The sequence below is a fragment of the Zingiber officinale genome, chromosome 4A, assembly GCF_018446385.1.
Source record: "Zingiber officinale cultivar Zhangliang chromosome 4A, Zo_v1.1, whole genome shotgun sequence".
Taxonomy (NCBI): domain Eukaryota; kingdom Viridiplantae; phylum Streptophyta; class Magnoliopsida; order Zingiberales; family Zingiberaceae; genus Zingiber; species Zingiber officinale.
Genome location: NC_055992.1, coordinates 154078945 through 154106490, shown reverse-complemented (window position 1 = coordinate 154106490; position 27546 = coordinate 154078945). Strand labels below are relative to the sequence as shown.

Here is a 27546-nt window from a genome sequence, read left to right as displayed (position 1 = left end):
AAATTGAAATCACCAATTAACATGTCTTTTTTGTTTGCATTCCAAAGTTCTAGGCATATGCTTTATGATATTGATGCTAGAGATTAATTTAGTTAGTAAACAAAATATTTGCTACATGTAACTTGAAACCAATGACTTGCATTGGTGGAATCATCAAATGTAATCTATTCTCTTCTAAAGTTCATCACTGTAAATACAAGTTTCATTTATTTTTATATTTCATCATTCCCTGCTCTCCTTTATGGATTAAGGAACTCAATTAATTTTTTATCCACTTATGTAGCTGTATTTCATTTTATATATATGAAATTACCAAAATTTGAATGTTTCCTTAATATAAGGATTTGATTTATCTAATTGTATTAGTAATTGTACTCTTTTATATTTTGTCTCTGATAAAATTATGGCTATCTGTGCATACTAAGTGAATGACCATTATATATATAAACCTATTTCACAACTCTATAGCATCATACGGACTTGATTAAGTTATACTTGGGTTTGGTACTCTTCAATTTGATTAGTGGTTTCGTATCAAATGATTTTAATTGTGCAATGTTATTTATGCAACTTCTGCATGGAGCGTAAATTTGCAACAACATCTGCTTTCTACAAATTTATTGACAGGTTTTTTATGATAATCTAAAAGATGGCATTCGCTTGACAAAAAATAAAAGAGATGATACTGGAAGAATATAGGCATTTGTTGGTCAACATTTGTTTCCATTGGTTTTTTAATGACTTTTTTCTTTTGAATATTGAGATTACCCCCGCGGTTCATATGTGTTAGTATTCTTTAAGTGGAAAGTTTATATTGAGCATGTGATCTTATGAATTATTTTATAGGTTGCTCTTATATCTGCGACACTACCTCATGAAATTCTTGAGATTACCAACAAGTTCATGACTGATCCCATAAGAATCCTTGTCAAGCGTGATGAATTGACATTGGAGGTAGATTATCTAAATTTCATTGCCGTTCTTAGTTTATGTTTCTTCAATGTCTTTAATTTCTTTATTTTTGTTTGTTTCAGGGCATAAAACAATTTTTTGTTGCTGTGGAGAGAGAGGAGTGGAAGTTTGATACATTATGTGATCTTTACGACACTCTCACTATTACTCAAGCAGTTATTTTCTGCAACACAAAACGAAAGGTTAATCTACAACCCCATCAGGCTTTGTAAATGCTATTTTGATATGAGCAAACTCTGAAACGTAGTTGAATCTTAAGACCAAGTATACTGGTGCAGATTATATTTTGTTGGAAACATCTCACTTGTATGATCCTTGTTTCTATGACATTTCAGAAGTTTTGAATTTTCTAGATGAAGGCAACATAAGAAGAGGCACAAACCCATTTTTTTTCCCTACAATACCATTATAGGCTCTATGTACTTATGTAGTGTCTAGTGTCCATCTTTTTAATGTGCTGCATCTATTTCTCAGTGGGAGGAACTGAATAGTCAGTCTTGTAGAATTCTTGACTTGAGGAAGCGACTTCAACATTTATTAAGTTGAGAGTTATAGGTATCACTCCCTAAAAAGTTTTCCATGCCGTCTCATATCCGTCCACATTTTTGTAGCCTTGCTTCAATGAGTCACATTCGTTCCCTATGCACTTACCCAAAGAGCAAGTTGCTCTTAGTTTTCTTAGCAATCTATACTCTATAGTCACATGTTGACTGCATTTCAAACTATGATAGTTGTTCGTCTCAACCTCATATTTTTGTGAATATATATTTAGTTTCATTGAAATATAATAATTAAGAAAATAAGAAAGGAAAAGATTGCTCGACTAAAAAAGATGTGATAGGTGTAAAGGAATTGGTAATTTATGGAAAAAAAGGTTTTCATATAAGCACTATACATTTGCATATTAATAATTGTTAGCATTAGAAACTTGTATTTTGATAATACTTTCTATGTCACATCCCGAAGGAATCCCTACCCGACAAATGGACAACATCTCCCACCTTATGGCAACAGATGAAACTTGGATACATAGATACTCAAGTGTACATAAACAATAACCTCAGCTCACACGGTTGGGTACAATCACAACGGAAGATATAAGGAAACCCACATAAACCAACATAAATGTATAAATAGGAAAATGTTTGCATGTGTGCATGTCTAACAAATAACATACTTTAATTGTAAACCGACCAAGTGGAGCAACTATGAAAGTAAAACAAAATAGGTTTTCAAAGCAAACTTCAAAGTAAATCTCAAATACCAGAAAGTCAAAATGCTATAACAATGAAAATGAACAAGAGACATCTCAGACGACATGGGACCGATAGCTAGGACTTCTGAGCGACCAACTTTATTTTCTACTTGCTAACCTGAAAAAAAATAAAAGGAAGCAAAGGGATAGTGAGTAAAAGTTACTCTGTGGGCATATGATAGATAGTGCATGATACTGAAAGGTAAAGGAGCAATAGGAGGAGTCTCAGGTATATCACTTACAAGTGAAGGTAAGAACAAAGCACCAACCTAGACATCCACAAACCTAAACAACCAAACATGGCATATACATATAACAAGTATACAACAACTATTGACTGTAGCCGAACTGTGAGTCAGGACATGTAGGATGTCACTATTTGCGGGAGAACACTTTACCATGGATGGTCCCGTGGGCAGATTCGTGGTCAGTGCTTGTGGGAGAACACTCTACCACGAATGGTTCCGTGTACAAACAGGGTATGAACATAAGCTATCTAACTATGGACTAGGGGCAAACATGCTACCAAGTATGGTCCCATGGGTAGTTAGTCTACAAGTACCCAACCAATAAGAACAAGAAACAAACATCAATGTGTACTAGGATACACACCACCAGCTATATCACTATCTAAAGGTATTGTACGTGTATAAACAATCAAACATAGAAACAAGGAGTCTGCATAGATGTCCAGTGGAATAAACATAAGGGCAAGCAGAACAAATAGTAATATCAGGAATCAATCAAACATAGAGTCAAGGTAAGCTATGTATACTATCGTAACAATGAATTAAAATCATGCACTAAATACAAAGGATCTAAAAGAGAACAAGAGGGAACTACCCACCTCTAATGTAGAACATTCCGGTAATCTTCAAATATGGTGCTCTCTCTTGCGCTCAAATCCTAAGGAGAAGAAAATACAAAAGGCTATTTAAGTATTAAGCTAATCCCAATAGCAACTTCATATGGCCAATCTAAATCTCTTGTTCCTTGATATTAATTGTATAACTTTCTTAGTTGATTGCTCATTCTTTAGTAATAGCTCTAGCTTAATTAATCTATCTAACCCATTAATATTCTACAGATTTAACAACTCGCTACCTAATTCATAAAATCGCAAACCTATTAATTGGGCAAACCAAATCAAAGATGGAAAATCAGTAACTAGTTAGCATGGGATGATTGAATGAAATTTTACTCGTCTACTGGTCATCAAAAAAAGATTTATCAAACCCAATATAACCACCAAATTCTAGCCCCTAGGGTTAATGCTCAACAACCAAGTTAATCGATGCCTAAGAGAACTGTATTGAGGAATTGGTGTTAACAGAGTAGCATGATTAACCTATTCATGCAATGAGGAACCTTTGCTACCCAAAGCTAACAGAGCTATATTAAACTGAACGAACAACTTAGGTGCAGAAATAGACAAATAGTTACCCACTGCTTCTTCTTTTCCGGTAGCAAATCACCGTGGTCGGCGGAGGAAACAGAGTCCAGTGGAATCGCGAGAGAGCGGGGAGGGGTCGGCGGAGATTAGTGGAGTCGGGGTTTTAGAGGCCGTCGGCAGCATCTCAATCCCTGACAACCACTAACCCTAGCCCCTTTGCTTGGTTGGGCACGACTGGATGTGGGTGACGCGGTGCCGGCGGCGTCCCAATCGTTGGCAATCCTCCCCAACCCTAGCCCACTGCTCAGACGGGCACAGCTGCAAGGGGCAGCATGTGGTGTCTACGACGTCAGATGGCCGAGGAGAGTGCTTAGTCGACAGGAGTGCAAGCAGGAGAGGCGGCGTCAGGTGGAGGCGAGGTGTGGTGTCGAGCCAAAATCACAGGGGACAGGGAGAGGGGTCGTGCCGAAGGAAGTTAGGGCAAAACAATAGACTTCGGTTTTAATAAACTAACGTTAGCTTATATATTCAACTAACTCCCTCTTTAATTGAGTATTCTAAACTAACTTTAGAAAAACCTAACCCATTTATCCCCATAAAATATCTAAACATTGATTTTAAAATTCTGAAAAATTCTATAAATTCATATAAAACTATTTCCCTCTTAATTCCTCATCAAATTTAATTTATTTTTCCTAAATAAATTCAATTATGTCCAAATTTCAATCATTTTACTTATAAATGTTTTTGGTATTTTACATTCCATGTGTCATAAGAGCCCTGAGCCCCCCCCCCCCCCCCCCAAAAACTTGGACTTCTTTTTAATTACTAGCTATACAAATAATTCATCATTAGCGATTGAAGGTGCATCCACATGTGCACCTTATAATGCATAGAAACTATATTGTGACCTAGTTGTATGTTGCCTGTGTGTAAAAATCTTGATAAGTATAGATGAAGTAGCATATAGGTTGATGCTCAGTTGCTCACTAATATATTATTAAGGAATGTTTCCAGATGAAGTTTGTCCCATTTGTTAGTCATACTTAACAAATTGCCACTTGATAAGTGTTTCTGACAATTTTCATAACATGTTCTAACACTGATGTAAATTTTGTGCCCTACACCAAAATGTTGAATCTATATCTGAGGTGTTTGATAAAGTTTTCCCAATATGCTTAATGGTAAGTAGCTATTATACATGATATTAGCCTTCAACTGTTTGTCTTAGCCACTGACTCGTATATCAAGTGGGCATGCATTCAGATGAAATTCACAAGAAGGACCCCATCTAGACCAAAAGAAAATGTTGATCTAAAGAATATATTAAAGGTTTGGTAAACCTGTTATGTTTGAAATATGTTATGGTTCATCATAAGCATCGAATGTGGGATTTATTAATTATAAATTTCAAGCTAGACGTCTTTAGCTGAGCAATGCTATAATCTATATAAAAGCACTGTTGTAGACACTGTAGGGAACTAGAAAGTGCTTGTATATGGTTCATTGTTAACTTGATTGTTATCATGTTATCCAATAATAGGTCACAAATGTTCCCTTTTCTTCTACTGGATTGCCATTTATTTCCTCCTGATGCGAACGACAGTGATTTGCACTCACCTGTTGTTTCTAATGCTTAAATGGAGCAGCTAAGTGCAAATAAGAAGGTTTATGGATTTCTATGTAGCTGTAGCATGTTGCTAAATTTATGTTATCTATTATAGACCGGAGAAGGGGCACATTAAAAGTTAGGATCTTTTATAAAGCATGAAGACAACTGTCTGATTTCAGATGTGATACACTTGTTTCTTCCTAATGAACATGGACATGATGGAAAAGATGTCCGGAATAGTCCTTTGAGGATTAGCAATTCTCTTTAGAGTTTTCTAATGACCATGCCCTTTGAATGATTTCACAGAAAATGCTTCCTTTACCTATAATGAATTTCCTTAGAGCACTAGCAGTCTGCTAAGTGGTTCCCATGAATGTGGACCTTTTTCTTGAGAATATGGAATCTTGTCGTTATTGCTACCCTATTATTAGCTATTTTTACTGTTGGCAGACAAACTAGATTATCTATTTTAATGAAATCAAATCATGTTCTATCCATCTGACAATTGTTTGTGATGTAAAATGGTTTACTTGCACACCAAACTAAACTTGTTTCTTTGGCAGGTCGATTGGTTGACTGAGAAAATGCGCAGTAATAACTTCACAGTATCTTCTATGCATGGTGACATGCCACAAAAAGAGCGAGATGCAATCATGGCAGAATTTAGATCAGGGGCAACTCGAGTACTGATCACTACTGATGTATGGGCTAGAGGGATTGATGTCCAGCAGGCAAGACTTTTCACTGAAAAAGTGTTCAATTTTTCTTCCTTATTCATTGTTGTTGTTGACCATCAGGTTTTTTTTTAAAAATTATTATTTCTTGTTTTTCTGCATTTTAACCACTACTTTGGATATGCCAAAAATCTTAGCTCAGCAATTTCATGATTCTTCACAAGTAGTATTTTTTATGCCCCATGGTTTGTCTGATACTCTCAGGTGTCATTGGTGATAAACTATGACCTACCAAACAACCGAGAACTCTACATACATCGGATAGGCCGTTCGGGACGATTTGGACGGAAGGTATATTCTCTTTTGCCATACTTGGTTTCTGTGTCACGTGATTTTTTATGCACACCACACTTCTAGCATTACAGTTTTTTGTTCCTGATTCTAGCATTTCAATTGTACTTTTAGTTATTTATATACTCAGATCTAATACACAAGATTTCATTGTTTGGAATACTAAAATAGCACAAATGGGACAATGTGGAAGAACGATATTTATATAAAAGCGTGAAAATATATAATATCTAACATGAACGCTACAAATTGTAACATCAAGGACATAGTATTTATGTGAGAATTGTAACATGAGTGAGCACTAATTATGCTTTATTTATTTGGTGCATCATTTATGATAATATGTAAAACTTGAACACTAAGTCACACAATTTTTAACCTTGTAATGCACGAAAAGGGCTGATTTTGTTTGATCGATAGATACGAGCCAAATCCAAGTTCTTGGGGTGCCTTTTGCATATTATGAATACATCTTTTCCCTTGGCGTCTGCAGTTCGGATCCTCTGTCCCCATTTCTCTCTGTCAATGTTGTCAAAATCGCGAGTCGGAACGTAGAATCGTACGATTCTACGCATTTCTGGTGGCCTTCCGCGTTGCGTGCCCAGGCGAAAGCGGAATCTGGTGGAATCGTGCAGAATCGCGTGGAAGCGTAGCGGAAATCGTAGACTCGTAAGAGTCCAGCGATTTTCCAAGACCAGAAGGTCGATCGCAGCGATCGATCAAACACGGGTCCAAGAAACCTCGCTCCAAATAACACGTGCGTTTCTCCTTCAGAAAAATAGGGAGATCGGTCTGTGGACCGATCAGGCCCTAGGCTGATCGGTCCCCAGACCGATCAGCAAGGGCCGATCCCTATTTCCGCCTTCGTCACGTGTTTCTCACGAGTCGGTTGTCGTTTTCTGCGTGGGACAGAGGGACAGGGAGAGTTTCGGGACAGAAGATTTGATCTCAAGAAACCCTAACTTTCCTAAGTCGCGTCGCGAGCCATTGTCGCCGCAACTGCTGTGCTTCGTTCTTCTTCAGCAACCATCGTCTCCTTCACGTACGCGTCTGTCTCCTCCTCCCTGTGCGTCCGGTGTGCGTCGACCGGCACTGTGACTGACTTCAATTAAAGGTACGCCATCATCCGCCTCTGTCCCTTCTCCATCTATCTCATCTGTGGGTCTCTGTTCTTTACTTCTTTGGCCGTCTCTGTCCCGTCTGCATCTCTGAAGGCTGTTGGCCACGTCTGTGGTTCGCGAGCTGCTGTTGCAGAGTTGCAGTGTCGTTGGTGAAGCTGAAGCTGCGTGGTGGTGTTCTTGTTCTTCTTTAATTTCACAAAAATGAGTAGAGAAGCTAGTGTTGGTGGGTCTGGTGAAGCAAGCTCCAATAGTGGTGCAGCCATTCCAAGCGTAGCTTCCACAACTAGTGGAACTTCAGATTCCAAAAGATTGGCAGTGAATGCTCCTGGAAATAGATCTGATCCAGGTTGGAAACATGGAATTGCAGTTGATGAAAATCCAAAGAAAGTGCAATGCAAATACTGTCAAAAGGTGATAAATGGAGGGATTTATAGACTCAAGCATCATTTGGCAGGAACACAAAAGGATGTTGGAGCATGCAAGGCTGTTAGTGATGATGTAAGGAAGGAAATGTGGAAAATTGTATCCTCATTGCAAGAAAATTTAATAAAGAGGGCAAAGGAGATTGAAGGAAGATCAAGTGATTCAAGTCCTCTTGGCCAATATGAAGATGAGGAGGTGGAGGGTGCAAAAAGACAAAGGCGAGAAATTGCAAAGAATCCTGCTGATCTATTCAAGAAAAGGGGTGTGAGTAGTCAAACTACCATCAATGGCATTTTCAAGAAGAATTTGAGGGAGGAAGCTTGCCAAGGGATTGCCTCTTTTTTCTACAATAATGCTATACCTTTTCATGTGGCAAAAAGTGATGAATTCAAGAAGATGCTAGACTTGGTTGCAAGACATGGTATTGGCTTTAAGCCTCCATCCTACCATGAGATTAGAGTCAAGTATTTGAAACAACAAGTTGATTGCACCAAAGAAGTTATAGAGCAGCACAAAGCATTTTGGAAGAAAATGGGATGCACAATTATGACTGATGGGTGGACAGATAAGAGGAGGAGGACTATATTAAACTTCTTGGTTAATAGTCCTATGGGAACCATTTTTTTGAAGTCAATTGATGCATCTGATATATCTAAAACAGCTGACAAGATTTTCAAGTTGATGGATGAAATTGTTGAAGAAGTTGGTGAAGAGAATGTAGTGCAAATTGTCACAGACAATGCAGCAAACTACAAAGCAGCCGGGGAGATGTTGATGGGGAAGAGAAAGAGGCTATATTGGACGCCTTGTGCAGCTCATTGCATCGATTTAATGTTGGAGGATTTTGAAAAAAAGATACCAATACATAAAGAGACAATTGCACGAGGTAAAAAGATCACAACTTACATCTATTCAAGGACTGCGCTTATTTCTCTATTGCATCATTTTACCAAAGAAAAGGATTTGATTAGACCAGCCACTACTCGTTTTGCCACATCTTACTTGACTTTGGGTTGCTTGAATGACAATAAGGGAGCATTGATTAGAATGTTTACATCCAAAGAATGGAAATCTAGTCAATTTGCAAAGACTAAAGATGGAAAGGTTATTGAAAATGTGGTAATGGATAAGGACTTCTGGAAAAGCATTATTACATGCTTGAGGAGTGCTTATCCTTTGATCAAAGTCCTTCGTTTGGTAGACTCAGATGAGAAGCCTGCCATGGGGTTCATTTATGAGGAAATGGACAGGGCCAAAGAAAAGATACAAGCTGCCTTTAATGGTATTAAGAAAAGGTAACTTAATTTATTACTAATTATTAAATACTCGTATAAATTTATAATTTCTTGGAAACTAATTCAAATTTTTTCTCACTCTTTAGTTACTTGCCTCTATGGGAAATTATAGATGCAAGATGGGATAATCAACTACATCGGCCTTTGCATGCTGCGGGCTATTACCTTAACCCTCAATTTCATTACAGTCCTAATTTTAAAGCTGACTTTGAAGTGAAAAGAGGACTATATGATTGTCTACAAAGGATGGTTGAAAGTATGGAAGAAGTAAAGAAGATTGATGCTCAACTGGAAGACTTCAAATATCGAAAGAAATTCTTTGGTAGTGCAGTAGCCACTTGTGGAATTGAAACCAAAACTCCAGCACAATGGTGGGAATCATATGGTTATGAACATCCTGAGTTGCAAAAGTTTGCTATTCGTGTTTTGAGCTTGACATGCAGCTCATCTGGCTGTGAGAGGAATTGGAGTGCATTTGAGATGGTATTGCATTTCATTCTTGAATGAAATTACCTAGTTGTATGTGATTATATGAGTATGTGTTAATTGATTTTGTTATTATTTAGGTCCACACTAAGAGAAGAAATCGTTTGAAGGCAAAAACGATGAATGATGTAGTCTTTGTGATGGCTAATTCAAAATTAGCCAAGAAGAAGGAATTGAGGAAAGTCAATGACTATAGCATTGATGACCTAGCTTCTGATGATGATTGGATTGTGGATGATAGTGAAAATTTAGATTTGGATGCTTCAAATGAAGATTTGGTTCCAGTTGAAGAAGGACCTAGTAGTGGAGCACCTCATGATGATTTGGAGCTGCCTAGTTATGATGATGATGAAGTTGAAGAAGGTGGAGATGCCATGGAGGATGCTGGAGATGAAGAACACATGGAGGATGATTATGAATTCATGAATTTATGAAGTTTAGACTTTAGAACTTGACTATTATTTTTCATGTTGTAGACTTATATGTTATCTAAAATTTGTGACTTATGACTTATTTTATGTGTGGATTGTAGAAGACCTTATAAATATTTAGTTTAATCAAATGTTTAATGTGTTTTTGAGGTTATTAATCTTATGTATGTTATTTTCTATGAGTATATATATGTTTATATATAATTTTACATTTTGGTAGAAACTTACGATTCGTGTTACGATACTACGAGTTTACGATTCTACAACTCCCTTCCGTTTCAACGTAGAATCTCGATTTTGACAACCTTGCTCTTTGTCCCCGTGTTCCATTGCCGATCGGACGGATCAGATTACATCTCAATGCATCATGGCATCTTTAAGATGTGTGTAGTATCCTCGTGATGTGTAAGACATTTTTGAGATTTAATCTGGCCCGTCCGATCGGCAGTGGGACACGGGGACAAAGAGAAATGGGGACAAAGGATCTGGTTCATAGCATCTGACTTTTCAAGGTCACAATAAGTGATCGCTAAATGTACCTGTTTGTTTCTAGTGAGCTAGATGCTATGCAAAGAAACCAATCATGATTTCATTTTACTCATTTGCATGGATTTCCTTCACTTCCAATCGTTTGCTTAAAGTGCCTTACACCACATACATGTGACTCCAGGGTGTTGCGATTAACTTTGTGAGAAAGGATGACATTCGCATTCTAAGAGATATTGAGCAGTATTACAGTACACAGATCGATGAAATGCCAATGAATGTTGCTGATCTCATCTGAATGCTTCAAACATCAGCCTCTGTCTACCACGGAAGCTTGCAAGGAATCATCGTAACAGATCGAATGGAAAAGTTTCTTTGCTCGAAAGGTTTTTCCTCGTTGAATGTCTAAATTAATGTTTGTTGATTTTTCAGAAAGTTGTAAGATCATGTAAGTTGAATGCAGCATAAGGATGCAAATGTGTGCTGTGTGAGGGTAGCGAGTTAGGGTCGTGTGCTTGTGTGTAAAACTGAAATTTGAAACTCTGTTTCCTTTTGATACAGCTCTGTTATCTTATGATAATTAATTATCCTAAAACATGTGATCTTAATATGAAGGTTAGGGAAATAGCGCGCTGGCTTTGGTGGATGATTTGTTGACCGATAGAAAATTTTAGCTTAGAATGGAAGTATGGAACCTTCTTTCAATTCTATGTACAGTCAAATGATCCGACAAAGCGTTAGTGACCAAAGACCAGGGAAGGGGTGTTTAGTAAGGTCTTTTAATGCTCAAATCAGTACCCTTTCCGGTGAGTGTGCGAAGAAGAATAGTAGTGGATATGTATCAGAGTAAGGTCTAGGTAATGTTAATTGTGTACCTTGTCAATAGAGAGGATCTTACTTTATATATTATCTCTTACAACTTCTGTGATCGTAAGGTGGTCCCTTGTGCAGAGTTTGTTAGGTGATGGAAAGAGTATAGTCTGGGTGATCGGTAATGATAATCTAAGAAATCTTTTTTCTATCCATATATGTACCTCTTTTGTCACTTATGTCTTACGCTTTTAATAAGGTTGTTGAGATATACTGTTGTAACGGATCAATTAGTGAGGAAATCTCCAAGGAATATTTCCCGAAAACTTTAACAGTTGGTCAGAATGTTGTCTGCTATTTGTCTGCTAAATATATCTCGGTCGATTCTTAAGCCAACCGCTTAACTTAATGTCTTTCATTGAATCTATTTCGGGCTAATCTTTGAGCATTTATAGTAAACCTTATGAAATGAAGCACCTTTAACTTGTATTTGTATCAATCTACATTGTCGTATATTAAATACTACAAAGATTTGTTCAGAGGCTAGTATGATGCGCATAGCATGCCAAAGGTCTATTCAATGAACCATATGATAAATTATGTCTGTTAGAGTTTTTATTTATTTTAGGAACAATATAACATCGTGCAACTTAGACATGATCGATCATATATGTAGAGTTTCCTAAGGATAAGTGTTTTTAAGTCTGCCCGGTCTTTGACCGGTCGGGCATACACATAGAGTCTTCTATTCGACCAGCCTTTATCTGGCCGTATTAAGGTCTTTGTGAGGTTGTGTCTTTGGGCCCGACCATACTTTGCCTGGCCAAACGTACACATAAAGTCTTATGTTCGATTTGCCCTTATATGGTTGATCGTATATTAAGATCTTTGTGAGACTAAGTGTCTTTGAGCTTGGACAGACTTTGCTCGGCCGGGCGTACACAGAAAGTCTTATTATATTAAGATCTTTGTAAGGTTAAGTGTCTTTAAGCCCAAACGGGCATATGCAGAAAGCCTTATGTTTGATTGGCCCTTATCCGGTCGATCGTATATTAAGATCTTTGTGAGACTAAGTGTCTTTGAGCTCGGCCAGACTTTGTCCGGCCAAACATATACAGAAAGCCTTATGTTCGATCGACCATTATCCGATCGATCATATATTAAGATCTTTGTGAGACTAAGTATCTTTGAGCCCGACCGGACTTTGCCCGACCGGGCGCATACAGAAAACCTTATGTTCGATCGATCCTTATCCGACTGATCGAATATGAAGATCTTTATGAGGCTAAGTGTCTTTGAGCCCGGCCTGACTTTGCCCGGTCAGACTTTGCCCTGCTAGACTTAGCCCAGTCGGGCGTATACAGAAAGCCTTATGTTCGATCTGTCCTTATCTGACTAATCGTATATTAAGATCTTTATGAGGCTAAGTGTCTTTAAGTTCGGCCAGACTTTGCCCAGCCGGGCATACACAGAAAGTCTTATGTTCGATCAGCTCTTATTCGGTCGATCGTATATTAAGATCTTTGTAAGGCTAAGTGTCTTTGAGCCCGGTCGGACTTTGCCTGGCCGAATATACACAGAAAACCTTATGTTCGATCGACCCTTATTCGACCAATCGTATATTAAGATCTTTTTGAGGCTAAATGCCTTTGAGCCCGACCAAACTTTGCCTGGCCGGACATACATAGAAAGTCTTATGTTCGACTGGTCTTCATTCGGCCATATGAGCATAAAGAGTTTTTAGAAGGCCTAAGTGCCTAGAGCCCGGTCGGCCTTTCTTCCGGCCGGGCTCTTTTGAACTCATCTGCCCATTTGTCACTCGAGTGTATTATTTCTTTAGTTCTTGTGTAAAATCCTAGAATCCTTATATCCGACTGTGTTTGTAGTCGGTTAGCTTTATCCGAGCGTCTTGCTTTAAGGTCATGCAGGCAAAACCTGAGAACTTTGGGGCTGGGCGATCAACAGAACCAAGTGTGGAATGTTCCTCTATCCCGACTTTGACCGTCACATCACCTTGACTTTGACTGCCACGTCATCTTCTGTGTCCGCTCGTTATAACCCGTATCACTAGCCTCCCCTCCAAGTCTAGTAGAAGGAGATGTAGACGACTGACTGGACTCGAGTTTTAGTTTCATTTGCTCACCTTCTATACTTGGTGATTTTCAAGACTCGTGTTCTTAATCATGACTTAGATACTTGATGATTTTTTCAAAAACGATCTGCCCTCTACTAGGGCTAGTGTCGAGGACATGCGAAAAGACATTTTTGCCACAAAATGTTTCGCTTGATGTCTATCATAAATACCTGTTTATGGGTGCATATCACGTGGCCCACCACTCATTCTCTACAACGCTTACTGTCGTCGACCACCTCATATAATACACTGGCATGCTTAATTTTACAAATCAACAATCCTCCTTAAGCGGGCCGTTTCTACCTAACGGTGGCGATTAAATTCCTCTCTATAAAACCCTAAACGTTATGTGCGCTCCACACTTTGTCTTGCATCTTTTTCGATCTTTCTCTTCGGCGACCTTCCTCCTTCCACATTACTTCCTTCTCGAGACCCAGATACCCCAGTAAGTTACTCATCCTTTGTCTAAGTTTTGTTCTATTATGGTCCACGAATCTTTTGTCCCTTGGTACTCCTCTACCTCTTTAAATTTTTATGCCTTTGACCGAGCTGACCTATATTCCCGATATGAAATCCCTCATAACTATCGTATTTGTCTTCCTTCCTCGAATGATCATCCTCACCTTCCTCTCGATAATCATGTCACATTCTTTTCCGATGAATTAGTGGCCGATTTATATTTCCTTGTCCACTACTTTCTATCGGAGGTAAGTATTTTCGTATCCCCCTACAACAATTTGTTCTGAATGTCTTCCGGTATATATGTAGGATATTTATGTTGTTTCGTCTGTTCAGCATTCCTCCTACCCCTAAATATGTACTTATTTACTTACCCCCAAAAATCAGAATTTGGGGCTTTTCTTTTTCAATTTCGCCCAAAAGCAATTTTCTTCGAGGATATGCTATCTTTAAACAAAAGCTAGAAATCTCATTTCTTCTTTATAGAAATGTCTGATTCTATCATTTGATCTACTGCTTGGCAATCTTCTTTTCCACCTCTTCCTGATCTTACAAATCTTAAACAGGATCCTATTTTTGTTTCTTATCTTCCTAAACTGAGCAGCCAATGGTTCAAAATTTACCAACGGCTGCAAGTGTTGGTTGCTACTGTTGGTTGCTACTCGGAAAATCTAGAGGTTTCACTGTACAAAAATTTTGTACAAAGGTCTGAACCTTTTCCTAGCTACCATGTGTTCTTTTAAATTAAATTTTGGATCGCCTGCGGAACTTAACACGTTTGATCCAAAACTTAATCTATTTGTTCTTTTAGGTTTTGACTTGGATCTCCTGCGGAACTTAACACGTTCGACCCAAATCACCTTAAGTTATTAATTCCATTAAATATTAATTTCCATAATTGGTTCCCAGTACTGACGTGGCGAGGCACACGGCCTTCTTGGATATGGGAGCAACCACCACCGACTAGACAAAACGTTTTATAGAAAGCTAATATTTAATTTTCTAAAATAACTTTAGGTTAACCGAAAAGAACAATCAAATCACAAGGAAAAGAAAAAACAAAAGAACACAACATCAAAAAACATATTCGAAATTCTAGAATCGTAAGCCTCTTGTATTTGGTATTATTTCCATAAATAACTAGTATGATGCGGAAAGAAAAATTACTAGTTATACCTTGTAGAAAAACCTCTTGATCTTCTACCGTATTCCTCTTCTAACCTCGGACGTTGTGTGGGCAACGATCTTCCGAGATGAGAAACCACCAAGCACCTTCTTCTTCTCCTAGCTAGGTTCGGCCAACACAAAGAAGCTTCACCAAGGACGAAGATCAAAACACCAACCAAGCTCGAAGGGATACAAGTTTTCTCTCCTTCTTCTTATTCTTCTCCAAGTAGTATCCGGCCACCACAAGAACTCCAAGCAAGAGATAAGTTTCGGCCACCACAAAAGAGGAAGAAAGGAAGAGGATGGCCGGCCACAATAATATTCTTCAAGGATGAATAATTTTGGCCACCACCAATGCTCCAAGGGATGCTAGAGATGAGACTTGCTTTCTCTCCTTCTTCTCCTTCCTTGATCCGGCCACAAACAAAAGCTCCACCAAGAAGATAGGTTTCGGCCAACAAGAGGAGAAGAGAGAAAGGGAAGGGCCGACCACCACACCAAGGAAAAGAGGGAGAAAAATAATAGAGGTTGTTCACCATGAAGGCACCCCTACCCCTTCTTTTATATTCCTTGGCTTTGGTAAATAAGGAAATTTATTTATAATAAAATTTCCTTAACTTTCCTTGACAACAATTAATTAAGAAAAAATTAAATAAATTTTCCTAATTATATGTGGTCGGCCACCTCATGTAGAGCAAATAGGATAATTTTAATCAACAATTAAAACTTCCTTTTTTTGTCTTTGGAAATTTTAAAAAATAAAATTTCCTTTTAAAATCCCTTCATGGTTGATAAAAAGAAATTTCTATAATTTTAATTTTCAACATGTGAATAATTTTTCAAAGAGAAAAATAAAATATCTTTCCAATCTACAAATAAGGAAAGAGATCTAATCTCTTTCTTTAATCTTTTGTAGATCTTTTTAAAGAGAGATATTTTAATTTTAATTCTCTGTAATAAATTATATCTTCCACATAATAAAAATTAAAATAAAATTCTTTTTAATTTAATGGGGCCGGCCACCTAAGCTTGGGTTCAAGCTAGGGCCGACCACCCATGAACCAAGGCTTAGCCGGCCCAAGCTTGCTTGGCCCCTTTCTCATGGGTATGGAGGTGGGTATAGGTGGATATAGTACTCTATAAATAAGAGGCTACGATAGGGACCGAGAGGAGGAATTGGTTTGGTCTCCCGATAAAATTAAGCATCCCCCCAACACACAACTTAATTTTATCAATAATAATTCATTCCACTAGAGAACTATTATTGAACTACCGCACCAATCCCAAATTACATTTTGGGCTCCTTCTTATTATGAGTGTGTTAGTCTCCTGTGTTTAAGATATCGAATGTCCACTAATTAAGTGAGTTACTGACAACTCATTTAATTAATATCTTAGTCCAAGAGTAGTACCACTCAACCTTATTATCATGTCGGACTAAGTCCACCTGCAGGGTTTAACATGACAATCCTTATGAGCTCCTCTTGAGGACATTATCAACCTAGTATCTCTAGGACACAATTTCCTTTTATAATCAACAACACACACTATAAGTGATACCATTTCCCAACTTATCGGGCTTATTGATTTATCGAACTAAATCTCACCCATTGATAAATTAAAGAAATAAATATCAAATATATGTGCTTGTTATTATATTAGGTTTAAGAGCACACACTTCCATAATAACCGAGGTCTTTGTTTCTTTATAAAGTCAGTATAAAAGAAACGATCTCAAATGGTCCTACTCAATACACTCTGAGTGTACTAGTGTAATTATACAGTCAAGATAAACTGACACCTAATTACACAAAAACCTCTAGGTCTTCTACCGTATTCCTCTTCTAACCTCGGACGTTTTGTGGGCAACGATCTTCCGAGATGAGAAACCACCAAAGCACCTTCTTCTCCTCCTTGCAAGGTTCGACCACAACAAGAGCACCTCCAAGGATGAAAAGATTCAACCACCACCAATGCTCCAAGGGATGCTAGAAAAGAGAATTCTTTTCTCTCCTTCTTCTCCTTCTTAGATCCGGCCACCAAAGCTATATCCACCAAGAGAAGGTTTCGGCCACACAAAGGAGAGGAGAGGAAAAGGAGGGGCCGGCCACACCCAAGGAGAAAAGAGAGGAAAAATAGAATAGAGATCTTAGCTATGAAGGCACCTCTACCCCCTCTTTTATAATCCTTGGCCTTGGCAAATAAGGAAATTTTAATAAAAATTTCCTTAATTCCTTTACCATGAAAAAGAAAATTTAATTAATTAAAATCAAATTCCTTTTCTCACATATCATGGCCGGCCACATTCAAATCTCCAAGCAAATAAAATTTTAAACATAAATTAAAATTTCCTTATTTGCTTCCGGAAATTTATAAAAATTTCTCCAATAATTTTTTCCCTTCGTGGATTATAAAAAGGAAATTAAAATCTTTCTTTTAAACATATGGATAAAAAGAAAGTTATCTCTAAAAATTAAAATCTCTTTTAATCTACAAATAAGGAAAGATATCAAATCTTTTCTTAATCTTTTGTAGAAACTTATAAAAGAGAATATTTAATTTTTTTAAACTCTTTTTTAAATCATGAACATGGTTAAAAAGGAAAGTTTTCTTGAAATTTAAAATCCACATTTTAATCAACAAATAAGGAAAGATTTCAAATTTTAAACTCTCTTTTAAACATGTGGATGATTTACAAATAAGGAAAGTTTTTACCAAAAATTAAAACCATCCTTTTAATCTACAAATAAGGAAAGAGATTAATCTCTTCTCTTAATCTTTTGTAGAAAGCTATAAAAGGAAATTTTTAATTTTTTAAACTCTCTTTTAAAACCATGATATCCACATAAGAAATAATTTTAATAAAAATCCTTTTTAATATTCTAGTGGTCGACCACCTAAGCTTGGGACCCAAGCTTTCGCCGGCCACCAACTTGGCTCATCCACTTGGTATTGGCCGGCCCTAGCTTGGGTTCCAAGCTAGCTTGGCCGGCCCCATTGGATGGGTAAGAAGGTGGGTATGTGGTGGGTATAAATCTCTATATATAAGAGGCTACGATAGGGACCGAGAGGAGGAATTGATTTTGGTCTCCCGATGAAATTAAGTTTCCCGTGTTCGCCCCGAACACACAACTTAATTTCATCAATAATAATTCATTCCACTAATGAACTATTATTGAACTACCGCACCAATCCCAAATTACATTTTGGGCTCCTTCTTATTATGAGTGTGTCAGTCTCCCTGTGTTTAAGATGTCGAATGTCCACTAATTAAATGAGTTACTGACAACTCACTTAATTAATATCTTAGTCCAAGAGTAGTACCACTCAACCTCATCGTCATGTCGGACTAAGTCCACCTGCAGGGTTTAACATAACAATCCTTATGAGCTCCTCTTGGGGACATTATCAACCTAGATTACTAGGACACAGTTTCCTTCTATAATCAACAACATACACTATAAGTGATATCATTTCCCAACTTATCAGGCTTATTGATTTATCGAACTAAATCTCACCCATTGATAAATTAAAGAAATAAATATCAAATATATGTGCTTGTTATTATATTAGGATTAAGAGCACACACTTCCATAATAACTGAGGTCTTTGTTCCTTTATAAAGTCAGTATAAAAGAGACGACCTCTAATGGTCCTACTCAATACACTCTAAGTGTACTAGTGTAATTATATAGTTAAGACAAACTAATACCTAATTACACTACGATCTTCCAATGGTTTGTTCCTTTCCATCTTAATCGTGAGCTACTGTTTATAATTTATAAGATACTGATAGCATGATCCTCTGTGTGTGGCACCACACACCATGTTATCTACAATATAAATTAATTGAACAACTACATTTATCATAAATATAGACATTTGACCAATGTGATTCTTATTTCTAGATAAATATTTATACCAAAAGCTTAGACTTTTAGTATACATCCTAACAGCAAGAGGGATTTTTGTATCTATTTGGTTTAAGTCCCATCCAAAAGAAATTATCCTGCTCTTTTGGTAAGTTGTAATAATTTGTTTTTTATGTTACCACTAATTGAGACATTTGTTGTCCTGTGCAGTGACCACGATTTTGAAATCCCTGATTTCTAAAGAGATTGTCTTAGCCAAGGAAGAGCTCCTCACTAAGGAGCAGGAGATGTTGACTGAGCGAGGTCTACCCTCAACCATCCCTGCCAGTGGGACCCCCACGAGCCACGCAGTTGAAAACACTATTTTTGGAGAGTTGCCACCTGCTACACCTTCAATACCTAATACTATTCCTCCGGAGCTGGAAGTTGCCCTAAAGAAAAAGTGCAAGGGGAGGAAATGATAGATCGAATTAGTGTGATAGAGGGGGGGGGTGGTGAATATCATGCTTTTAAAACTTTTCTTTTTGTATTTCAAAACAATTCGAGTAAGCAGCAGAAAATAGAAAGAGATAAGTTCATTTACTTCGTTCGGAGCCTAGCTCGACTCCTACTCGAAGGCCTGCGATCCTTGATCACACCGATGGGAAAATCACTATAGTCCTTCTTTCCAAGATCCTCGGAAAGAAGCAGATCGTACAAATGAGCAAGATAGTAACAACCATACTATCTTGCTTAAGTGAACTACATTGCAAGCTTATATAAAAATATACCGACAAGCAAATGCAGTTGAAGCTTTGGTCGGCACTTTCGGATAGTGTGGCTTGCTGAGTTGATGAAGGCTTGTAGCACGGCTTGCTTACAGAACAGAACTTGAGTCGATCAGAAAGAGTTATTCTGAGCCTCAGACTTCGAGCTCCTTTTATAAGTGTCATTGTTGTTCGATCGACCGATCCCTCTGTTCGGTCGACTGAACGCGCTCCCTTCCTTCCTGGCTGGAGTCTGACGTTGACTCGATTTTTTGCATTAACTGATCTTTAATGGTTCGGTCGACCGATCTCATTGTTCAGTCGATCGATCCCGTTGTTTGGTCAACCGAACAGTGACCTTTCGTCTTCGTCGAGATCTGCACTTAATGTTCCATTAATTATTTTATTGTTCGGTCGACCGAACCTTATTTTCGGTTGACTGATCATGCTGTGATACTATGTTTGCGAGCCTGAACTGTTTTGCCAAATTTGCTTGTTCGGTCGACCGAATCTTTTTCGATCGACTGAAAAATGCCTTGGTCGGTCAACTGAACCTCCTGTTCAGTCGATTGACCCTTAGTACATTGAAGGTTTCTGAGTGCTGGATGCGTGACCGCTGACAGAGCCTGATTCTGAGTTCTGAGTCAAAAGTTATGACTCTTTGAAGCTCAAGGGGTCATATGATTCTACAACACAAAGTTAATTCGATATAACAATAGTATTCCTGCAAAACAAAGTTAGCACAGTTATAATACATGAGTAGTAATATGCATGAGTATAACAGTTAGGACTGTTTTGATCTCAGCTTAGAAATCATCCCGGTTTATTCAGTTGGATCAGCGACCTTAGATTGTTCCCTTTAGGAACCCGACCTCACTGTCGCTCCTCCAGTTATTTACCTCAACCTACCTGCCAAAACATTGGGTCCTCCAGACCTATTTAGACTTTATTGGCTGGCCGTGATTAGGGCTTTCTCGATTGAATAAATAGCCTGCACACTTAGCCAAATCATCATATCATAACAAGACTTAACTTGAACCTTTAACAACATCAAAACTCAGGTTTGATTCTGGAGCACCTTGCACTAATAGGAAACTCACCCTTTCCCCTACTCCCAAGAGACAAGCACTCTCTGCTCCGATAGATACCGCCCCAGAGGATGAATGAGAGTCATCTCCCGAACATACTTTGTCATCTCTTTATCTCATCCTCTCAACATCTGCTTCTCTTCCTACTCAAGAAGATTTTTCCTTCTGGGTGATTCACCAGCTCCTGGCTTATTGACCTCTCATCGGGAAAAATCCATTGTGACTGTACAAGAAAAGTCTAGCTCACCATCCATCCTTTTTTCTCAACCTTCCACCCAAGCTTAATTTCTCCCACATCTCTCCTTCCCTCTACTCTCCCTATATTATTAGGAGATTTTTTTAATAGACGCTTGTTTAGATGCTAAAAATAGGCTCAATAATTGCATGATTTAGCTCAAGAAAATAAGCTGCTAAAACAACAAACTTCTGAGCTAGTGTCCATAAGGGCCTCCGAGCAAATAAAAGAATTATCTGCTCAACTCCAAGAGGCTCGAGAGTTGGCCAAAGTGGCAAAGTTGAGCTCGAGAAAGCTACCCAATGGAAGAGCACCCTGGATTCCGTTAAAGCTTAACTTCTTTTGGAGACAAATCTCCGAATGGCTACACAGAAAAAGTTGGACAAACAAACTGCCAAGAATGTGCAACTGTTCGTTCAATTACAAACACAGGAGGTCGCATATACTACCAAGCTAACTGCTAAAGAATATAAACTGGCAACTCAAAAGGCTAAGCAAGACTCCTTGATGTTGGATCTGCTAACTGCCTAGATGGAGGTGACAACAATCCTGGCAGAGCTAAAACCTATCAAGTGAGGAAGGATGAACGGTTTAAAGCAAAGAAAAATATGTTTTTCCAAACACCAGAGTTTAATGTTCTAATTGCTTGTTCCGTCATTAGAGCACTTATACTTGGAGCAAAGGTGTAATGGAACAGCTAAAAGAAGACAGATTCTTGACTTCTAATCCTTCCACCAATTCCTTAGACTATGACTGGATAACTCAAAATACTTGACCGGATAACTCAAAATACTCCTCCTGACTTGTATCCCAATCTCTCATGATTTATCTTGTTTTCTATTAACTTGTAAATTTAATGGTTCAGATATCAACATTCACTATATTGTAGTTTTTAAGTTTCTATTAATTTTAGTAAGCACTTTTATTCTAAAATTGTATCGATTAGTAACCAATATTCCTTCTTTAGCTTGTGCAATAAAGCCCGTCTAGGCAATAAACCCAACGAGATAAGGATTAATTATAGACCGAGCGAATTATTGTGTCCGACCCTTAAGGCCGAGTGAACTATAGCGTTCAACCCCATGTTTGTAAAATCATGATCCTAGATCATATAATCCTATGATCCAGAAGCACAAATCGATCCAAGATCATGCAAAATCAATTTTTACAGTAGGATCATAGGAGGATCAGTAGGATCAGAACAGAATTGGTAGGATCGTAACAGGATTGAAGCAGAATCGGCGTAGGATAGGTGGAAGCTTTGAGAGGTCATAACTTTTGACTCTGTTTGAACTACGGGCCTATAATATATCAAATCAAACCTCGTTCAAAGATCTTTAATAAATTTTAATGTTTATCCTTAATCTCCCTATTTTAAACTAAAAAATATCATTTAAATACTTTTCAAAGACCTAGAAGATTTTATCTTTTTTTCTTCTTGTTAGGATTTTAAATTATTTAAATATATGTTTAATTATTTTTGAGTTAATTTTTAATCAATAATATTCTGTCATTTCTTTTCCTCAAAATGATGAGTTTTGGATGTTTATTGTCTAGTATTGCATGACATCAACCAGTCTTTAGAAGATTAATTTCGACATTCATATTTGAATCAAAGGATTCGATAGCCTCTATTTTACGTTAGGTGCTTAGTTAACCTTTAAATTGGATCATCTTATAAATCAAGGAAATATTTTTGAGGTTGAATATGTTATTATTATTGTGTTAATGGAAAATTTTATATTATTTCATTTTATGATATAAAAATTTAAATATTATTACTGTATGAGAATGGTAGTTAAATTATTAGTTAATTTAAATTTGTACATATAGTAATGTAATATGAGATGTTGAGTGTAAATGATTACATATATATGCAAAATTAGTTATTTATTTATATGTAAATGAGTTTTTAAAGTTTTTTTCTAATTATTAATCATGTATGATATGATTTTAAGGGTTTTTGTTAGGATCGTACGATTCTATGATTTGATCCCGACTGAACAACCCATCCCCCAACAGTCTTCTCTCACTCCGACCGAGATTTCTTTTGCCCAAGGTAAAGAGTCTAGGTCTCAAAAATATAGTCGTTCTCGTTTTGCAATTGCTATGATGAGACCAGACCTTCTTATACCTATATCTCATGCGATTCCTCCAGTTATCTGGCCTCTCGAGATGACATCAATCCCTTTAACTACGCAACCAATTCCTCTACCAGCCTTAAGCATTTCTTCAACTACTCCCCGCTCCAAGCGAACTCCTTGTAGGAGATCAACCAGTCAGGTGTCTGAAGGATCACTACCAAGAAAAGTCTTGAGTCAGCTGGACAAACATCAACATCTTTACTCGTCCAACCAACTCTTGTTCATTCATAATCGCCCGAGCTCCCTCTTGCTCTTCCTTCAGGGCCCACACCTTCAGCTAATTCTTCATATCTTTTCAAGCAATCCCTCGGGTTACCATCCTGACAGGGAGTGGACACTACTTCACCCTTACCTTATGGATACTTAAGTTAAAGGGTTCATTAGTCGAGTCATGGGTGCAAGCATACAAACAAGTGCAAGGGACTCAAGAGAAATAGAAAAATAGACTGAGCTCATTTCTGGTATGAAAATGACTTTACAAGATTGCCAACGGTTATTGAAGTCTCAAGAAATGGACAAGCAAAATTTAGAGCTCCAGTTGCAAGGCAGCGAGTCCAAGCTCCAGGTGGAGAGAGTAATGAAAGATAAAGTCCTTTCAGACCTAACTCACAAGACTACTTTGCTAGAAGAGATAAGGCTTGCACATGCATCCAGGTCTCTTGAACTAACTCAAGAACTATCTACGAAGAATTTCTTGCTACTAAAGCAGCAAACAGAATTGAATATATGAGAAGTCCAGATAGAATCCCTACAAGCCCAGTTGGACGCGGTGAAAGCTAAAATAGACACTGTTGAGGCCGAGCTATCCGCTTATCATGCTGGGGAAAATAAACGCCTTGAGGCCGAGAGGGGAGCCTATCTAAATTCTATTGAGTTTAAAAGAAAGTTAGCTAAGAGGTTTTTAGGAACGTTCAACCATGCGGTCGAGAGAGTAATTCAACAATTACAAAAGGGAGGATATCTACCAATGGAACCTCCTCTACATTTTATAGATCAACAACTTCTCGATGAATTCACAAAAGATCTCCTAAACAATTTTAAATGATATATTTATATTTCTTAATATGTAACTATATGTATTTATAGAAGGAAAATCATAATTAAATATTGAGCTATGTATTAAGTAGTATTAGGTAGCACCTGTTCTCCTTATGTATCTTCAAAACCACTAATATTATTTATAAGCTTAAAACCCCTATGTATTCCTTATGAAATATACATTAGTCTGCATAAAATGCCAGATGATGCAATAACACCTAGTAAATAACCCAGCTAAGCAGATGAATGATATTATAAGGGAGTCTTGAACTGAATACATTACTAAGCGAATTATTTATACCAAACTGAATAGTTGAGCCGAGCAATAGCATCTTCCATATATTGCCAAGTAGTTTTTATAATGAATTCTCAGACGGAATAATGGGCCGGTCGAGCACACAATGCCGAGCGAAATAAACAGACCGGACCTTTATAAGCGATTTTCATAATGAATTGTCCGATGAAATAATGGGCCGATTGTGCACATAATGTCGAGCGAAATAAACAGATCAGACCTTTATAAGCAATTTATAATGAATTTCCAGACGGAATAATGGGTTGGTTGAGCACACAATGTCGAGCGAAATAAATAGACCGGACCTTTATAAGCGATTATCATAATGAATTGTTCGATGAAATAATGGGTCGGTCGAGCGCATAGTGCCAAGCGAAATAAATAGACTGGACCTTTATAAGTAATTTTTATAATGAATTCTCGGACGGAATAATGGGTTGGACGAGCACATAATGCTAAACGAAATAAATAGGTCGGATATTCATAAACAACTTTCATAAAGAATTCCTGAACAAAATAATGAGCTGGATGAGCACATAATGTTGAACGAAATAGACAGGCCAGATATTCATAAACAACTTTCATAGAGAATTCTCGAACTGAATAATGAGTCGGACGAGCACATAATGCTGAACAAAATAGACATGCCCAATATTCATAAATAACTTTCATAAAGAATTCCCTGACTGAATAATGAGCTGGATGAGCACCAAATGCCCATCGAAATAAACAGACCAAATCTTTATAAACAATTTTTATAATAAATTCTCGGATGAAATAATGGGCTGGATGAGCACATAATGCCAAACGAAATAAGCAGGCTAGATATTCATAAACAATTGTCATAAAGAATTTCCGAACTAGATAATGAACCAGACGAGCACATAATGTCAAACAAAATAGACATGCCGAATATTCATAAACCAACTTTCATAAAGAGTTCCCAAACTGAATAATGAGCCGGACAAGCACATAATGTCGAACGAAATAGACATGCCAGATATTCATAAACAACTTTCATAAAGAATTCTTGGGCAGAATAATAAGTTGGACGAGCACTAAATGTCGAGCGAAATAAACATACCGGATACTCATACTTGGGTTTAAAGTCACAGTTGAACTGTATAGAGTTTAAAGTCACAGTTCGACTATATAGAGTTTAAAGTCATCATTCGACTGTAGATGGTTTAAAGTCGCAGTTCGACTGAATATGATTTAAAGTTGCAGTTCGACTGAATATGGTTTAAAGTCATAATTCAACTGAATATAGTCTAAAGTTGCAGTTTGACTGTATAGAGTTTAAAGTCGTAGAAGTCACAGTTCAACTGAATATGATTTAAAGTCACTATTCAACTGTATATGATTTAAAATTGTAGTTTGATTGAATATGGTTTAAAGTCACAGTTCGACTAAATATGGTTTAAAGTCGCAATTCGACTGAATATGGTTTAAAGTCGCAGTTCGACTGAATATGGTTTAAAGTCGCAGTTCAATTGTATATAACAAACATAATCGCTCGGGAAAGTACATGAATTTTTCAGATGAATTTGCCTGCATTTTTATTAAGTATATAAAAATTTGAACAAGGTACAAAAGTAAGTTACGGGCATACTTGTCAAGCTCTGTAAGGTTAAAAATGGTTGGCACTCGCAGTCGTTCTAAGTTTCTCCCTTCTACATCTTGGAGATAGTAAGAACCTGAGGCGATCTTCTGCACCACCTTGTATGGTCCTCCCCCTTGTGGCTCGAGTGTTATTTAGAGCCCTAGAGTCAATCATTTGATGATTGTTGTATGGACTCATTGTATCATATTCTTGTATATATATAAAGGCATTTGGTTTTGGTTATTATGCTTACTTGTATTGGTGTCAAATAAACTAAGTATAATAACGTCCTTGAGTATAAGGTTCTTACCTATATCAATCGATTGGTTGAATCGATAGTGAGATGATATATGGAACACTATTCTTAATCATTCATAGTCGAGTATTAATATTCAAGGACAATGTTAATGCGACGAGACTAGCATGTAGGTCAACTCAATGACTTGATCTCACAAGTCATGGATATAGAGATATCAAGTTGACACATGGGTATGCATTGGAGAATGTATACTGAATGACCCGCCATGAGAAAGTATCATGGATCGTTATATGAGTGTCATATACTTTCTCATGTGGCTATTAGTATGACTACTAGTCCTTGGACCTGAAGTCACCATGGTTCCCTTCATAAGGAGTTATGTACTTTGGTTTCGTCAAACGTCACCCGTAACTGGGTGGACTATAAAGGCGATTACTGGGTATGTAACAAATTATGTAGAGGGATGTGAGTGATGTAGATGGGATCTATCCCTCCTATATGACGGGAGCGACATCGATATTCTTGATAGAGTGAGACCACGAAGGCATGACCATGCCCAAATGAGTCAATATGAGATATTGAGCTCATTTGATTGAGTGAGTCTACTTGGAATTCAAGATTTAGATTAATTAGAAGATGACACGGTCTATGCCTCACATTGATCAATCTAGATGTCTAGGATAGAAGGACGATGTCATATATTGTGAGGAGTCACAATTAGTAGTCATAAGGTGATGTTGGATCTCAACATTCTTATAACTTGGGTAGTAATGATGTGTTGCTAGATACCGCTCATTATTTATGCTTCTAAATGGGTTTAGGAGCATTGCCAACGTTATAAGAACCTATAGGGTCACACACAAAGGACAATTAGATGGAGATTAGGTTCATATGATGAACCAAGAGGATTAGATTCATGTGATGAATCAAATTGGATTAAAAGTAATCCTAATTGGGCTAATTGAGTTGGACTCAAGTTGATTCATGTGTTCAATGAATCTAATTTAGATTATGACTCATTGAATCAATTTAACTAAATGAATTAGATTCATTATATTAAGTTGGTTTGAATCAAATGGTTAGATTAGATCAACCATGAGAGAGATTTGGTCAAGTTTGACTTGACTTGAGAAGGAAGATGAAAGGTCAAGTTTGACTTGACCATTTGCCACCTCATTTGTGAGTTGGCATTAGGAG

At 37.4% G+C, this 27546-nt stretch overlaps 1 protein-coding gene across 4 annotated transcripts in view; it reads left to right on the top strand.

The window, feature by feature from the left end:
- Positions 1-27546, top strand: part of LOC121971764 (eukaryotic initiation factor 4A-III homolog B-like) — a 50890-nt gene that overhangs the window by 1993 nt on the left and 21351 nt on the right. The window contains exons 4-8 of one of the 4 annotated variants that reach the window (XM_042523194.1): positions 847-954; positions 1035-1154; positions 5796-5963; positions 6171-6257; positions 10684-11094. In XM_042523194.1, the coding sequence (XP_042379128.1) occupies positions 847-954; positions 1035-1154; positions 5796-5963; positions 6171-6257; positions 10684-10797 (597 nt within the window). In that variant the 3' untranslated portion in view covers positions 10798-11094. Of the gene's footprint in view, positions 1-846; positions 955-1034; positions 1155-5795; positions 5964-6170; positions 6258-6990; positions 7372-7471; positions 9097-9182; positions 9580-9662; positions 10169-10683; positions 11095-27546 lie in introns of those variants that run through there. The other 3 variants (XM_042523193.1, XM_042523195.1, XM_042523192.1) reach the window with 3 other exon arrangements.